General features: G+C 39.9%; 1 protein-coding gene across 3 annotated transcripts in view; it reads left to right on the top strand.

Annotated features, from left to right (window-relative positions):
- The first annotated feature begins 1,463 nt into the window (after positions 1-1,463).
- LOC148373630 (retinal-specific phospholipid-transporting ATPase ABCA4-like) overlaps positions 1,464-18,273 on the top strand; it is a 67,987-nt gene continuing 51,177 nt past the window's right edge. For all 3 annotated transcript variants that reach the window (XM_088327520.1, XM_088327511.1, XM_088327503.1), the window contains exons 1-9: positions 1,464-1,579; positions 5,156-5,312; positions 5,372-5,465; positions 6,558-6,699; positions 6,765-6,901; positions 7,634-7,761; positions 10,809-11,006; positions 14,830-14,919; positions 17,595-17,835. In XM_088327520.1, coding sequence (XP_088183646.1) covers positions 5,247-5,312; positions 5,372-5,465; positions 6,558-6,699; positions 6,765-6,901; positions 7,634-7,761; positions 10,809-11,006; positions 14,830-14,919; positions 17,595-17,835 — 1,096 coding nt within the window. In that variant the 5' untranslated portion in view covers positions 1,464-1,579; positions 5,156-5,246. The remainder of the gene's footprint in view (positions 1,580-5,155; positions 5,313-5,371; positions 5,466-6,557; positions 6,700-6,764; positions 6,902-7,633; positions 7,762-10,808; positions 11,007-14,829; positions 14,920-17,594; positions 17,836-18,273) is intronic.

The following is an 18,273-nucleotide window of genomic DNA, read 5'->3' as shown; positions in this document are numbered from 1 at the left end:
TACCGGACAGGGCGGGACTGATACTGGATACACGAGCAAGATACCGGACAGGACGGGACAGACGGGATCGATACCAGATACTGGTTACAGAAGCAGGATACCGGACAGGACAAGACAGACGGGATCAATACCGGATACCAGACAGGACGGGTCAGACGGGATGGATACCGGATACTGGATACACGAGCAAGATACCGGACAGGGCAGGACAGACAGAATTGATACCGGATACTGGATACTGGAGCAAGATACCAGACAGGACGAGACAGACGGGGTCAATACTGGATACACGAGCAAGATACCGGACAGGGCAGGACAAAGAGAATTGATACTGGATACTGGACCACTGAGCAAGAGGAGGGAAGCCAATCAGGCAACGAGCAGCAGCTGGCGCCAAACGGGCGGGCAATGGGCAACCGTGAAAATTATGAACCCAATATTTTTTTAAACACTCCGAGAGTTTTTTACTTTTTGGAAGTGGGCATGCCAAACCTCTTGAAGGTATTCCGATTTACAAGGCTAAGCAAATCATTCTCCCAACAATACAGTGATCAATAGAGTGGATTTTGAACAATTAACTGCAAAATACAAAAAGAAGTTAAAAAATCAAATTCACTATCCCTGAACGCATCATTATCAGAAACTGTGCAGCCTCTGAAACTGCAGGTGTGCGCCAATCCAACAAAATGAGTGCTACACTTAAGGAGAAACACAATACAGACAATAAAAGTGCTTTTACTTGCAACACACTCTGACGGACATGCATTGATGGATAAGGTGCTCATGGCTGATAACGAGTACAAGCACCTTGAAATCGATCCTGAAATCAATTAGGCTGTTTGTACCCATGTTTAAGGATTTTAGTCTCCATTCAGACTCAGTCTTACTCCTTTGGTTTCCCATTCTCGTGTGCCAATGACCCTGCCAAAATGGGAAATACCACCCAAACAAGTTTTTGCGTCTCAACGCTGGGGATGCTTTAACGGCCCGCAGCCATTCTATAGTATTTAATGTCTTAACAATCTTGGACCATCTCATCTGTCTGATTTGCTTGACATGAGCCCTTTGGTCCTCGCCTATGGAACGGTCTAATGGAGAACATCAGGTCTGTGGGGGACCTATGATATTTTTCTTTCCATTAATATTTAAATTGATTTGATTCTAACCATTGTATGTGTCTTTGTATTAGGTGTTCCAGGTTGTTGGAAGGGGAAAAAGTGGATTTTATTATATGATCATATATTGAATGTTTTCAGTCGTCAGTATGAATGGCAATTCATTGGCTGAAAAATGCTTTACAAATTCATGGTCTGAACCAAAACATGTAAAAGCAGGTGTGGATGAAATACTTGTTCATACACAATCGGTCGGATGACTACTGTTGTCCTTTTTACTGCAGCAAGCTGAGTTGAGCTGGGAGATTAGAGCAATCAGATTAGAAGCGTTGCAGTTTCTGAGTCTGTCATTGCTGAGGAGAGTTCCGTCTGTCCTTCTGCCCGTGTGTCCGCAGCACTCTTTTTTTTGCTGTAAGCTTGATGGGCTCCATGCTGGGGGGCTCATATTCACTGCTCCCTCACAGGTAAGATTTATTTACTTACAAACTCTACAGCCGGGTTCTTAAACTTACTTTATCTGGGGGGTGGCGGAGCTAAGGTCTTGGTGAGGTAGGGCCAAACTGAGTTTTCATTGTAAAGGTGAGGTAGAAACATTCCACTGTTTTCAAATACAGTAATGTCCAAAAAGGTCAAGTCAAGTCATGTTTATATGCTTTATAAAATGTTATTTTTACAAATAACTTCTGTATGGTCAAATTGTGTTTCCATAGTGCAGTGGTACGCACATTCGCCTAAAATGCGAAAGGTCTCTAATTTGAGACCGGGTGGAAACATTTGTTGGCCTGGAGAGGGATGGGCGCCACCAGGCTGTACTTACCCAAGACGTGCCCCTACAATACTAGTCGTTAAGGGAAACCCACTGTCAAACGAATTAATTTTCTTGTTGATTTATTGCACAACTCTGTGAATTAAAGAAAAAATCCACTATACTTTACATCAGGGATCTAACAAGTCATGCTAACGAGTCATGTTAACGACTACATGCTAACAATTTATGCTAAAGTTGACATGCAAACGAGTAGATGCTGATGACTCATGCTAATGGGTACATGCTAAAGAGTTATGCTAATGGGTACTTGCCAATGACTCATGCTAACGGCTACATGCTAGCCATCTATGCTAAAGGCTACATACTTGCAAGTAGACACTAATAAGTCACGATAACAACTAAATGCCATCAAGTAGATGCCTATGAGTGATGCTAACGGATACATGCTAACAGCTACAAGCTAAAAGGCCATAGTAACAGTCACATGCTGACGTGTAGATGCTGACGGTAACATGCTAACGAGTCAAGCTAATGGCTACATGTTAATGATTTATGCTAACAGCTATATGCCACAGGTAGATGCCAAAGAGTAGATTTTAATAAGTGGATGCTGACAACTAAATGCTTAAGACTACATGCCAGAGCCCAGTCCCAACTAACACAATTGCCGCAGGCGGTGTCCAGTTTTTATAATTATACAATGAAATACTTTACTATGGATTCATATCAAAGGGAAAAAAAACTTTTAAGACAATGATTCAGCAATTAAGTAAATAATCAAGTACATTTTCTACACATAAAATCTACGAATAAAAGAATAAAAATTAAAATGACAATAAAGCGGTAAAATTGGCATGCACTTACTTCACTTAATTCATTAATTTCATATTAAGGCAAGGGCACTCTAACCATTGAGACCCCTGTTGTTAGCTGTCCCAGCATTTATCCCTCCAGCACCAGTATCAACTCCATCAATTCCATTTTTTTGACAAAGGAAAATCTTCCCCGTGCAGGCCCTTCATGAAGTCAAACCTTGTCCTAACAAATGACTCCTCTTGAGCTCTTGTCATGCTAGTCGGGGATTACAAGTTTTACAAGGATGCATCCATGTTATTGTTCTGAAATATGAATGCAAAGGTTGATTGCCATGCCAGAGTGGCGGAAAAACGTCAACATCATGCGGATGTTGTGTTCCCTCGACCAAACCAAGACACGATTTCTTGATTTGCTCAGTGGCTGATCCTCAATCATAACTAGATGGCTGGGCGCACCTGTCCCTAATTATTCCGACCCTTCACAATGACATTTTGGGCAGCACACATCGTTAGTTCCCTTTCATTCTTTTTTCATTTCCACTGTTACAGCCACTCGTTAGGACATTTTGTCAGTAGTTCAGGGACCACTTGGTTGTTACCATGTTTCTTACCTCTCCATGACTTGTTTCTGGTTTGGATATTTTGTTACTTTGTTCCTAGTTAGTTCCTGCCTCAGTTCCTGCTTCCCCCTCACATTGGGTCCACCCCGCAAAAACATTTACCTTGCAAATGACATTTTGTCATTTTCATGGTCATAAATTGTTTTTGCAATCTCTTTGAATACAACCATGTAGTATCCAAACCATTTTTAACAATATATATTAGAATTCTACTTTTTGACCCCCCCCCCCAAAAAAAAAATAGTCCTCATTCTGTTAGTCATTTTACAAGATAAAAGTGTTTGTATAAAGGAAATAAATTGGTCGTTCATAATTATGCAATACTTTATTGAATTTAGAAAGTTATGATTGATTTTATGATTTTTCTTGTAACATGAATCAAACATTACTCTATGAAGCACTAAGTTTTTGTCTTGCCTATAATTTAGATACGTTGAGTGGATCTCATATTCACTTTCACTTGTTTTTGTTTTGTTTATATTATTATTATATTTTTGGTGGAGAAACTAAATTGGACCAAAATTGACACTGTATGCTTTATAAGAGGAATTGTGTATTCGTTCGCAACCTTTAATTTTCAACTTCCTAAACACAGAGTAATAATGATTGACTTTAATCAAATACATTCACAGCGCAGATGCGGAAATATTTCTGGGTGTCATTTTCCTTTTATCTAGGGTCATTCACATCCAGAATAACCTACCTGTTTTCTATTTCAAATTACCTTGAGAGGGTAGAATGTCTTTCTAGGGAAGTAAAGTCAGCAAAACAAAAAATGCAAAGTGAGCTTTTTTGGCAGCTTTCATATTTGGGGTAACCTATCCTATTGCATATAAATGATGGTGTTGATATTCATTGTTGTTCAGGCCTGGGAGAGTTGAATGTCTATTTGAAAACAAAATCTGACTCAGCAAAACCAAAGGTGCCGTGTACACTTTTAGGGGCAATTTTCAGATTTAAGCCAACCCTTATCCCCTCAAAACATTGTGTTGAGATTTGATGTTTTTTTTCCTGGAAGAGGGAAATGTCTTTCTGGAAAAAATGCTGAGTCACCCAAATCTAAAGTTTTGAGTGTTTTTTTTTCTGGCATTTTCACCACCAGAGTGACATACCCAATTGCTTGTGAAAAATAGTGATCCTGGCCAGACTTGTCCTGGCCTGGGAGAGTCGAATGTCTTTATGGAATATCTGCTAAGTTGGCAAAACCAAAGATGCTGCGTCAGATTTGTTTGGGTATGTTTCACATCTAGGGTAATTTAACTGACTTCCTGTAAAATATGTTCATACTATCCTGTGTTATTTTGGCTCGGGAGAGTGGAATGTCTTTCTAGGAAAAAATGCTGGATCAACAGACGCAAAAGTGCAGAGTCAGCTTTTTTTGCTCTGCTTTTTTGGGCATTTTTTCAAACATAAGGAAATCGACCTCACTGCGTGTGAAAGATGGTGTTGATATTCAATGTAATTCTGGCCTTGAAGTGTGGAATGTCTTTCTAAGAAAACATGCTGAGTCAATAAAACCAAAAGTGCTGAGTCAGCTTTTTGAGCATTTTTCAAATCAAAGGTAACCTACTTGACGGCCTGTGAAAGATAGTGGTGATATCTAAACTCCTTCCCCTGTTTCTTGGCTGGACGGACGGACGGACACACACACACGCACACACTATCAGACAAACAAACAAACATATATACTGCGTATATATATATATATATATATATATATATATATATATATATATATATATATATACACTTAGATCCCATTTAAATAGTCACAATCCTCGCTTTGCTTGCAGGTGATAATGAATGAATTCATATTTTGTAATTGTACACTTCAAGGGGAAACAAGAGCTGTCAATTTGGTCTGAGGAGCACGACTTGACTTGTTTCGGCTTGAGCAAAGTCACATGACCTTATCTGAGGGAGAGCCATGAAGACGGGCTCTCAAGTCCGCCTGCTGCTCTGGAAGAACTGGACCCTGCGTAAAAGGCAGAAGGTAAGATCCAGCATGGTCCGTACAAATCCAGGTGTTTACACTAAACTCCTTTGACGCAGATTCGCTTCCTGGTTGAGCTCCTGTGGCCTGTTTTACTTTTCATCGGACTGGTGTGGCTCAGGAAGGCCAACCCGCTCTACCAACAACATGAATGTAAGACTTACATATGGAAAGAACGCCATTTCCGTAGTTCGGGATGTTTTACAAAGTATGTCAGATGAAGCTGGTGTTGACAAAAAGAGGAACTTTACCTTAACTTATAAATGAAGTCGATGTGCTGCTCCTCTTGAATAAAAACATGAATAGATAGGTCATTCTTTGTTATGAAAAAAAAATCATTCAACAAAAAAAAATATCTTGGATGACTAGACTTGCGGCTAAACTATCACTAACTATTGTTTGTGGCTGAGATCTACACCAAATCAGAATCCTTGGACTCATTATTGCCTTCAACCAAGAGGCAAGAGAATTTCTTGCCTCACTCTGCATTTGCAGACGCTCAGCACAGCAATACGTTACATGCCAAATTGAGTGTCATCTATGCCAAGCGAAACCATCAAACACCGTAAGGGCTGTGTTATTAAAACTTTAATTCACTTCCGTGCATAATGAAAACTGCATCAATACAATGCATTGAAACCATGTGCCAAGATTTTCACCAAATAGCCAAGTGGATAAACTTTACACTTCTCCGAATTATTACAAGATATAGTGATTTATACATCATATAAACAGTTTTAGAAACTTACTGCATTTCCTTCTAAATACTTCAACATGGACGGAGAGGGATTTGACGTGACACTTCTGGTGACAACCAGATTCTGTTATGCGGGAATCCCAATAGTAGTATTATTTCACTATATTGTTTAAAAACCCTGAATACTCACGAAAAATACTTCTTAATGAAATCAAATCCGTTTTTACTCTTGTTTAAAAAAATTAAACACATTAAATACAATTATTTATCAAAGAAAGACAGTAACCATAAGGGCACCACATTATTTGTAAGATATATTCAATTGAATTTATTTTATTCATAATATAAAATTTAGCCATTTTGACACATAAAATCTAAACATTGTAAAGTTGAATGAGAAAGAATCTTAACACAGAATAAAAACAACCTTTGACAGGTGGGGCACAACTTCACCATAACTGACATGGAACATACCACAAAGCAAAGTCAACTGTTGTGCAAAATCGAATGACCTTTTTTACATTTCCACGACTTTCTATTGGTTTTAGGTCATTTCCCCAACAAGGCCATGCCGTCTGCAGGCGTCCTTCCTTGGATCCAAGGCATCTTCTGCAATGCCAACAACCCGTGCTTCAGACACCCCACAAGAGGAGAGTCTCCGGGGGTCGTCTCCAACTACAACAATTCAGTGTAAGTGCATCCATCTTTGTCAGCCTGCGCCATCCAGCATCTTAACTTTGTTGATGTTACTTTAGATTGTCGCGCTTCTATACCGACATCTTGGAGATGTTCAGCGATGCGGAGGTGCAACAGCTCGGTCGTCTGTGGCGGGAGATGACCTCCTTCTCTGACTTCATGACTATACTGCGCAACAACCCAGCCATCATGTCAGGTACGATTTTCCTGGAAATGTGTATTTTTGTGGTAATAGTGATGCTGTATTTTTATATGACTTTTGTGGTATTTCTGTTATAGGACTTTTGTAATATTTCTTTAGTAGAGTTTGTGTAGTATTTCTACGGTAGTATTTTGTATTATAATAATACTGTAGTAGTATTTCTGTAGTACCGTAAATTTCGGACTAAAGAGTGCATCTGATTAGAACCCGCACCAAGTACATTTTTACTGAAAAAAACATTTTGTACATATATAAGCGCACCTGATTATAAGCCGCATGTGCCCATATTGAAACAACCTTAACTTTCTGACTTTTGATAAACAAATACGTGTCTGAACGAGGTCACCAGTCACTGAAATACGTCATTCCATATATCATTGGACAGTGTAAACTCTTGGGATTTAAGATATCATTTCAAAATATACGTATACAATCAGTGTGAAACAAGATACCTGGAAACTACAAAGCCGAAAAAACTCGTCACCTAGTCGTCTTTAACTTCTTTGAACTTCGGTGAAAATGGCTTTGTTACATTAAGGAAAAAAGTGTCATTTCTCATTAGTGATACTTTTTTATGATTTCGTATAATGCCCAATTGCCCATTGTATTATGGCTGCCAGATTAAAACCCACACGAGCCAAAATTTGCTCAAAATAGACAATTGTTTTTTCGTTTTTCCAAAATCAAACCGGAATAAAACATCAAATGTTGTTGTGTTTCGCTCAGGTCATGGTCTGAAGATCGAGGACATCCTGAAGGACGACGAGGTCCTGACGGCATTTTTGTTGCGAGACGCCGAGCTACCCGAGTCAGTTGTCTACCAACTGACCAATGCCCGGATACGTATTGAACAGGTGAGGTTGATGCTATTGCTAATGCTAATGCTAAAGCTTACCACTTCGACTGCAACTATTGATTATTTCAACAGTCAACTAGTCACCGACTATTGAAACCATTAGTTGAATAATTGGATAATTATGTTTTTTTTTTTTAATTTAGCATGAAGTATTTATGTGACAAACGATAGTAAACGCAAGAAAACTGGTACAATGACAAATACTTATTTTCTTGAACATACTGCAGATTGCTCAACAAATTGAATAGAAATGCCGTACCCAAAAGAAAGTGCTTGGTCAGTAGAGACATCAATCCATAATTAAACCTCAGTCCATTTTTCCAGGAACAGGCAAGAAAAATATTACCGGTATATTAAATCAACATTTCTTTTATCCCCGTAAACCAAAAACAGGCTCTTTAGCAGCAGTAGAATAATAGATTAAACAATTTCCATGTGCATTTTCTGAGGTACATTCTGTGTCAACAGCAAAATCTGTACCAAAAGCAAACAACGGTTTTAATAACTGACGTTTGTTGTTTTTATCGCTTTGAAAACTGACGTTTGTTCTTTTGGACTGCAAGCTTTCCATTTCTAATGTGTTTGTTAGGCACAGCATGGCATCACACCCGAGCTCTAATAATTAGCAAAATATATACATATGAAATATATATACAATATATATACACTCATTAAACCCTTGTTGGCTTGAATGGCACTTGATTTTACTCACGACGAGCCTGACTCAGTTTTGTTCAACTGTCTGTCATGCTCTTTAAATGTTCGTGCGTCACTGATCCACCGCCATGATACACAAGGTCAGTGTGGCAAAGTCTTCAGGTAGTCTTTTTATTCACTGTATCCAGGCTAAAATGCTCCCGGACTTTAAAACACATCCCCCACGGGCCAAATGTGGCCTCCACCATCATTTTATGTGGCCCTCAACATTGAGGAAACCCAGCCTGGTGTTATTTAACACTCCACTTATTGAAACATGAATATTTTGTTTGTTTGTTTGTTTGTACATGATTCAATTGTTTGTTTGTTTGTACATGATTCAAATTGAATCTTTTCTTCCGGCGCCGTCACGAATGGCAGCCACTCCAGCAGCTCCCGTGTTATTTTCGATTGTTCTCGATTGTTCTCAGCTCAGGGATGCTGCTGGAAATGTGAATTTCCCTTCGGGGATGAACAAAGTATCTATCTATCTATCTATCTATCTATCTATCTATCTATCTATCTATCTATCTATCTATTTTACAGAAAAGCAAAGTCACAGACAGGCTATTTAATGCAACACAAAAATACAAATAAAAAGAAACAGTACCTGGGTATCCTTGTAGGAGTAAAAGCTTTCTAAAATAAAGTAAACTCAAACAGCAACGTATACATATTCAGGGAAAACATTTCCCCCAAAAAATAAAAAGCAGAAAGACTTTTAAATCATAAAATCATTCATTCAAATTAGTGTTTGTATGCTATTTGTGAATGGGTAAGTGTGAAGCACATTGTAAAGCGCTTTGGGAGGTCTTCATTGACTTGAAAAGCGCTGTATAAATGCAGCCATTTTCTGTCAGTTTCACTGAGTTTTTTTTGTACTGTTAATAAAAACAAGAAGAGATTAAGTTTTTAGAGAAATAAATACATTATTGAGGGGAAAAAAAAACCTTAATAATCGTTCTACAATCAAATCTTACATCCTTAACTTAATTGTGAGCCTCCAAACAGACTCCCTGCCCTCTAGCTAAGGCACACACTTTATGTCATTAATTTATTAGTCTGGTGTTCTGAAATCCCTCCCGACCTATATCACGGTCCATGGATCCCTTAACCGCATAGGTCGTCGGGGCACCAATGAGACGCAACTCTAGACAGCCTTCTCCACTGTTGACGGTCCCTGACCTTTCTTGGGTCGTGGCAAAGTTGGGACCAGTCCAGTCCTTAATGTTGTCGGCCCAGTTCTTTTTCGGTCTTCCTCTCCTCTTGCCCCCTTGGACTGTGCCCTGGAGAATTATCTGATGATCTTGTGCGGGACCATACCACTGAAGTTTCCGTCTGCGCAACAGTTTTTTGTAGGTTCCAAATTGCCCTTTGATGGTGTTGTGCACTGTTTTGATTATCACATGGGGTATGTAGCTAATGCCTAGAAGTTTCCTGTAGCATCACATCCCCATGGCCTGGATGTTCGCTCATCAGCTTTGCTATAAGAGTCCATGTCTTGCAAGTGTGGAGGAAAATGGAAGAAACCGTCGCTTGCATGAGTCTGATCTTTAATTTCACTGCTATGTTCTTCCCTCCAGATGGGTTTAAGTCTGGAAAGTGTGGCTGTGGTTTGAGCTATCCTGGACATGATTTCTGGTTCTGACCCCTCTTCTGATAAGACAGTTCCAATATATTTAAATTTAGTGACAGGTTCTAGCTCTCTGTGGTTGATGCTGATGTTTGTGAGGATACCTTAAATGATACCCATACTGTTTAGACATCCTATTAATGCCCAGTGCGCTGTCTTTGTGTCTTTGAATGTGCCAATTTTTGCTTCAGTCTTATTTGACTCTCACTTTTTTTGGTGAGTTTTTCTGTGGTAGCTTTCTAGTATGGTGAATGTTGGTAATCAACGAGTGTATGCATGCTTACCTTTGTTTTAAATGATCAGTAAAAGTTCTGTTACTGGTTTTAGTTAATTATAAAGAAAAGAAAATTACTGGTGTCAGGTCAGACCAAGATAGCACGTCACTAGAGGGTAGGATGGTTTTTGGCAGAACACAGTTTTTTTCTACCTTGTGGCCCCTGTTCCAAAAATTAATTTGACATCCCCTGTTTTAGATGTTTTGGTAAGCAAATTTAAGATTAGCGCCAACATTTTTGTATGATTTCGCTTGAAACAGAAACGCTAGTGAGCATGAGCAACTCTAGGCAGAGATTATATTCATCTAGAGATGCCTCACTCCGTTAGAAAAACAGTTGACGATAGAATTCCCTAGTTTGAACTCAATCCAAGATATAAGGTTGTCATTGTTTTTTTAAGTTTGACTAGTGAGATTTTTTATTTCTATCATCTACGTCCAGTTTGCGTCGGGCGTCCCGGACCTGCAGCTGAAGGACATCGCGTGCAGCCAGGTGCTACTGGAGCGCTTCATCATCTTCCCCAGTGTTCGTGGCCTCCACGCCGTGCGCAACAGCATATGCGCCCTCAGCCAACCGCGGCTGCAAAAGATGGAGGATGTACTTTATGCCAACGTGGATTTCTTCAAGATCTTCCAACTGGTGAGAGTGGCCCGGCCACAATTTATCCCATGGTCGGCAACCACCGGGCCATGGACCGGTGCCAGGCCGTGAGTCATTTGGTCCCGCGTTGCACAGAAAGATTTTTGCTTATTTATTTGTGTATACACACATTTTTTTTAACCTAAAAAAAAATCAGTTTGTGATGTTTTACGGTGGTAATTTACAGTATTTTAGCAATGATTGATTTATCGACATGTACTCAGACCACTTTTACTCAACATTGGATGCACTGTTGACTGAGGAAAAGGCATTCAATTTGATCTCATCATCACACTATTTTTACTCACACTTTTTTATCTTGAAAGCACACATGAATAGTCAATTGTTCTACAAAGTTGTTTTGGCTGAACTCATTCCCATAATACTCCATTACAATGTGAAACAACGTGGCACGATCCGATACCGATGCTTTTTGCTCGGAAAACTCATGACCAATGAATAATTGAACCCCTCACACTTTGAGGTCGTTTTTAATTGCACTAAAATCGTCACTTTTGAATACATTTTGTAGCTGAAATGCAAACTTTACTAGCATATGAAAAATATCAGTATTTAATTCTAACTGTTTAGAACTAAAGCCAGGAGATTCAAACCAAAAAAGCAGCAATCTAACAAAAGTCAACATGAAAAACATAATAGCTTCCATTACAGATGTATTTAAAAATAAAGCTAAAGTGCCAATGGTGCAAACGAAAGAATGTAATAACCTTTAACAGTATAAAAATCCAAATACTTCAACGACAATAACTGTTTCAGAATAAAAGTGAAGAGAGTCAGATCAAAAAAGCAATACAAATAAAATATGACAATGTAAAAAAGACAACTAAAATAACACATTTATAGACTATAAGCCACACCCAAAACCCAAAGGACCCCAAATTTGCCAAGGATTCAAATGTGCCTTATAATCCATTGAGCCTTTATACAAACAGAAATAAGGTAAATATAATCGATAATGCAAAATTATAGCGGAAGGCTTCTGCTGTACATACAGTAACCATTTATATTCCCTAAAGTTTGTATTAAATGCACCTTATAGTTTGAAGCGCCTTTTATATGAAAAATAAATCTTTCTCAAGGGGTATTTTTGAAGGTTCGGCCTTATAATCAGGTGCGCCTTATAGTGTGGAAAATACGGCAATCGTTGCACGATATTTTTTAAATAAAGTCAGTAATGTAAATAAACTGTAACCTCAATTGGATCAAATTTGAAAGTTATAATGTATGTATAGTCTTACAGCACACTAACAACATTATAATAATGATAGTTAAAATGGAAAGATAGTATCGATCTTAATAAAATACGATCAATGTGATCCAAGTACACGCTTATTATCGATAATAACGATATTTGGATTGATCTGGTCGCCCTTACTTTTCCCATATCATCCAGATACCTAGTGGTCCAGTAATAACACAGTGGATTTAGGCTCATCAGTACGATTATTATTGTTATCGTTATAATGCTGACCACTATTTGAGCCCACCAAACAAAGTGGCCACAAGCGCTCAGCAGGTGCCTGGAGCTTTATCCGTCTTGCCCCTGTTTCCCTAATAAGCTTAAGCCAGGCCCCACCCACGTACTTTAAGACGTGACCCGTGGCGGATTCTCTTGGTCGGCAGATAATCGTCGCTGTACTCTATACCAGTTAGCAACCTGTAGACCCTGGACCGATACAGCGGGTCGAATTCTACCGGCCTGCACTGAAAGAAATAAGTTGCCTTATTTTTCACTATCAACATATTTGACATGGGGTTTTATTAAACACAAAACAACGCAAAGGGCTGAAATATTGTGATGCTGGCTAAACTTCTGGCCTTCGAGAGTAGATTGTTTTTCTGGGACAGCTACTTCGTCAGGAAAATACAAAATTCAAAGTCAGCTTTTTTGTGGGAGTTTTCACATCTGGGTCAACTTATGTGACTGTCTGTAAAATATGGGGTTGATATTCAATGTCATTCTTCCCTCGGAGAGTGGAATGTCTTTTTCCCATCTTACAGTTCATATACTGATCTCAATTTAATTACGAATACAATTTATAGGTTCATTTGTTTGTCACTCTGACTGTATCTCACAAGACACGGATCGCACTGCCCGTCACTGTTCCAGGGCATCAGTAAATAGTATTATTTGCAATCACTGCTCAAAACTTGATAACTGGCATGCCAGGAATTTGCATACAAAGACTGATATTTGTCCATGTTTATGTACACCGATTCATCTTTAAAGGTAATACAGAACAGACTTATTTTTTCCCTACATTTATGCTAATTTATAATAAGTAGTCCTCATGCAAGGGCACTCAAAAATGTAGTCTCTAAGTTAAATGATCTGGCTTATTTCCTCCAGAGCTGTGACATAATTAAATGAACACAACACTTTCAAAATGGTAAATCCCATTAACACAAGATGTGTGGCCAGCTCCAAAACAGACGGCGATTGTAGTGAAAAGCGATCACATAGCAGTCATTTCTGCTGGGAGAAATTGGAACTATGCTTACCCTGTCGCTGTTTGGTCCGAGTTCCGTGCTTCAAGCTCCAAAAGGGTAGCGTAGGGTAAGTTTACCTGCCGCTGTTACAGCGTGCATTCCTGCCTTTTAGGTAGGCGATTTTGCCTTTCTGTTGTGTTTTTTTGTCGCCTGTGTCGCGGTTGGTATCATTTTGTCCAAGTAGCTCTCCGTTAGTGTAGGTGCTGCAGAGAGCTTTCCCTGTTTTATTTGCCCCAGTTGGTGCTCTTTGGCTTCCTACCGTATGTTGTTTCACCGGCTAGCCTGGCGTTGGTGCAGGTTTTACCCTGTCCTATGGTTAACTCCTGGCTGGCTTTGCCTTTATCACCGTATCTTTTTGTTGTTGGTTCGCGGTTAGCCTTGCTGTCCAGCATCGTGTTTTTCAGCCTAAGCTCGGGCCACCTTTCTTTGATCGGTCTCGGTTAGCCCCCATTGGCGGTGCTCTTTTTTCTTTCGCCAGTTAGCTCCTTTTTGTTTGCTCGGCTTTGTTGTACCATTACTGCACCAACCTGCAACACAACTCCCGACAAAGGGTCACCAAAATGGTCTCCATGGCCACCAGGTAGCCCCCTAAGAACACCCTAGTAGCACGTGGATGTGATTTTCTAGGAAAATCTTTTAGTGGTCGACAGCCTATTTTTATTCAACTTCAAATAATCTCAACCTTGTAATAACATGGTGACAACATAGTAATAACATCCTAGGTTGCCATTTTAAAAAGGCCTATAACACTGGTTGCCCTCCTGTACCAATCAGTAAGAAAAAATAGCTCTTAGGTTTATAAAGGTCGGTGACCTCCGCAAAAAACAACCAAAACGTCGCTTAAAACACTTTGATGAATTAACACATAAAACAATATGGTAGCTGGCTTGCTAGGGTGCTGGTGTTCCTTTGGTGACGTCACAGCTCTGGATGAGAGAGACAAGACATGCTGTCTTCAGAATGCATTATCTCGAAAAAAAGTGCAATATACCAATGGAATATATATCGATTTTATGGAAAAAAAAAAAAAAAAACATGTCCTATTTCCTCACATTTTTATGTGTAAGAATTTGTGAAAACCTTAAAAGTTTGAGTCATATTTAAGAGAGGACTACGCCCATTCTTCCTCCACCCTCCAACCAGCTTTCGTCAGCTTGGCTTCCCCTTCCCCCTTTGTTGGTGAAGAATGCGCCAGGAAGGATGTCCCGCGTGTTTTTCTTGGCGTTCCCTCTCGCAATTTCCCTGCATCACCTCGGCCGACTTCCTTTGAAGCAATACTTGATGAATCAATGAACTTGTACTCTGCCCTAAGTTGCCCCGCGTGATGGACAGCTCCTCGGAGGGCGTGGACCTACGCCGCTGGGGTCGCGTCCTCAGGGCCACGTCAGAGAAGATCCGAGAGGTGAGATGTCCCACAATGCACCGCTGCAGCTCTTTTTACACCAGCCCACCTCATCCAAATCCCTCAAACCGCCACACTCCCAAAGGCCCCAGAGGCTATTTCAAGCTTCTTAAGTGCTCATTGGGGTCAACATGGCCCTCTTATTACCTCCGCCAAGTAAGGCATCTGGTTGATTGGTTACAGTCTTTTTAGTTCAAGTTAACAGCTAACTGTTAAAGCAAAATATGTGCTATCAAGCTGACAACGCCCCCCTCCCCACTTGAAATAAGAAAAAAAAAAAAGATTTATTTACTGTGCATTTATTTTGAATCATCCGATGTTTTGATCGAGTAACGCTAGATGCAAATACTAGTTGCTAATGCTAATACAGGTAGTGACAGTCTGTGACGTCAGCTGCTTAGGCAAAGCTAGTTGCTAATGTTCTAGCGTCCCCTCAAGCAATGACATCAAAGATACTAAAGCTTGGGGCTAATCACTAAATCTAAATGTTTTCCAAATACCTACAAAAACATTTTTTGTGGAATATGCATTCATTTTAAATTTTCTTGAATTGAGAAAATGGATGCTAAAAGCTGCCTTAGCAACACAAGCGGCTATTATTCATGTGCGATCAGTAGCCTCTAGTTTCTATTTCCAGCAAAATTAACTTTTAAGAAAACAATTCGAATGACAAATTTATTTCATTTATTCACTCGGCTGCAATATTTACCAAAATATAATCAGATTTTGGGCAGCACGGCGGCGCAGTGGTTAGCGCTTGTGCGGCACAGTTCATGTCATGGGAACCTGTCGTGGGTTCAAATCCAGCTCCAGACTTCCTGTGCGGAGTTTGTATGTTCTCCCCGTGCTTGCGTGGGTTTCCTCCGGGCACTCCGGTTTCCTCCCACGTTCCAAAAACATGCCTTTCAGGTGAATTGGCCGGTCCAAATTGTCCCTAGGTGTGAATGAGCGAATGCATTGTCTGTCCCTGTGTGCCCTGCGATTGGCTGGCAACCAGTTCAGGGTGTCCCCTGCCCACTGCCCGGAGATGGCTGGGATGGGCTCCAGCCCCCCCGCGACCCTAATGAGGATAAGCGGTACGGCTGATGAGATGAGATAATCAGATTTTAATACAATCAAATAAAGTGCAACAATCTACTAACCAAAGCAAAACATTCTTCAAGAAGTAATGTACAGTAAAAAGATAAAATACCAGGTTCCTTGTGTATGATATAATAATGTCTTAAGATCATCTCAGAACCTGTTGAAAATCTTCCGGGCCACAGCTTTGACATACAGTATATGGTTTAAATAATTACAGTAATGATTAGTATTTTTTTAATTGCAGTGTTTTTAGGGTTATTATATACTCCTTTGTAAATGGGCAGAGCTTATTTTTATTTCTTAGGAAAATCATGACTCGCACTTTGATAAATTTGTGTGATTTGGCAACTTACCCGCATTTTTGTGGGAGGATAAAGTAGGAAAGAGCAGGAGGTGCGCTGTCCATGAAAGGATGCTGTTTGTCATCATCCTCATCACTTCAGATGAGTGAGAAAATAATTGCGAGTGGGTGGGTTCACATTCCATGTTTATGACGCATCCTGCTCGGTGGGACCTGCATGTCGTCATGGAGACAGACAGCGCAGCTCGATGCTTCCCGTCTGACTTCATATATTCTTTGGAATGAGTGGCCATCAAAACGTGACACAGCAAGAACTTGTAATAAAACACCTGGGAATGGATTATGCCTGGGCTTGAATGTTGGAAATGTTTGAGCAAAGAAAATAATATACAAACATATCGTAAAAGAAATATAGCCAAACAAATGATGACTAAATATGAAGGATGAACTTCGATGAGAGTTACCGGATTTAACCGTGTGTAACTGTTTGGCATTTTGTACACTTACGATGTATATTAGCAATGATTGATAGTCTAAAAACCTAGCTGTGTATGCAGCATTGAGAGCACCGAAACCTAACCACGAGACCACCAGTGATACATCTGATGTATGAAAAGGCATTCAATTTTATCTCAGTATCACACTATTTTTGCCAGAAACAAATGCTGGAGAATGGAGAAAACAGAAAGTTCCTCCTGAAAGAAATAATCAAACGCAAAAAAACCCAGAATGAGTGAAAGAGATCAAGCAGGAAAATACTGTACAGGCTGTTTTACGTATGTGTACAAAATAAACAAATGTTATTGAGGCACAAGTGAGAGGTTAGGATACTGTTAATCATAATGCAATTTGAATTTCAGTGTTTCTGGCACCCTACCATAGTTTGATAATGAGATGAGCTCGAATGCCTTTTCTTATGTTATTTGGAGAAATGTTAATCTAGTGGAAAGGTATCAGCGCTCTCACCGTCACTGCTTGGGTTTGACTCCCGATGGATACTATGTTTAGCGATTCTGGGTCAGCAACAATTATTGTACGATCAATGATTGCCTTAATATATGTCTTAATTCTATAAAAAGCCCACCCCAACGGTTAGGTACACAAATACACACTCTTACTGTAGTCTAAATTTGATGTGCCTAATAGTCCATTGACCTTAAATATGAAAAATATATGACCAAAAACTATTCTTGGGGGTGCACCTTCCAACCTTGTCCACCTAATAGTGTGCAAAACACAGTAGTTATTTTTCAATGTATTCAAAGTGTTACAGTCATTTTTCCCACGTTAGTTGATGCAGCGCGACAACTCCCGGGCACTCATCCAGGCGGTCAGTTCTCTCTTCCGTGCCGGGGGCCCCGCATCTTTCTCAGAGCTGACGGCGTCCGTCTCCAGTCTTTTCTGCGGTTACCCTGAGGGCGGCGGCGCTCGCGTGCTTTCCTTCAACTGGTACGAGGACAACAACTACAAGGTGTTCCTGGGCGTCAATAGCAGTCGCGCCCGTGACAACTACGTGTATGACTACACTACCAGTAAGTTCAGCCTGCCAAAAATATTTCTACTGCCAAGCACTGCTATCCTTCACCTTTAAACCATCTATGTCAAAACGTTTCAAAAATAACTACTGTATTTTCTGGACTGTAAGGTGGACCTAAAAACCCTATTTTGGCCAGAAATATGCCGTAGAATACGACGGATAAGATTATAATTACCGGTACATAGAGTATTTACAGGTGAAAATGCATGCAGTATTTATAGGTGTGAGTAATTACTACCGTATTTATGCAATGATTAACCAATCAATAAACATTGCCTACCAAAATCACAAACTATTGTATGCAACGAGATCCTGGCAGTGAGAGGGCTGACACTTCATCCCTCGACCACAAAATGTACAAATAACATGCCGATGTATGAAACATACATGATAAGACAAATTTTTTGGGGATGGGCCTCAATGTACGGAGACT

This window comes from Urocampus carinirostris, chromosome 1, assembly GCF_059441175.1.
Source record: "Urocampus carinirostris isolate Australia breed hairy pipefish chromosome 1, RoL_Ucar_1.0, whole genome shotgun sequence".
NCBI lineage: Eukaryota > Metazoa > Chordata > Actinopteri > Syngnathiformes > Syngnathidae > Urocampus > Urocampus carinirostris.
Note: the sequence above shows the minus strand (reverse complement) of the source record. Positions and strands in the feature narration are given on the sequence as shown.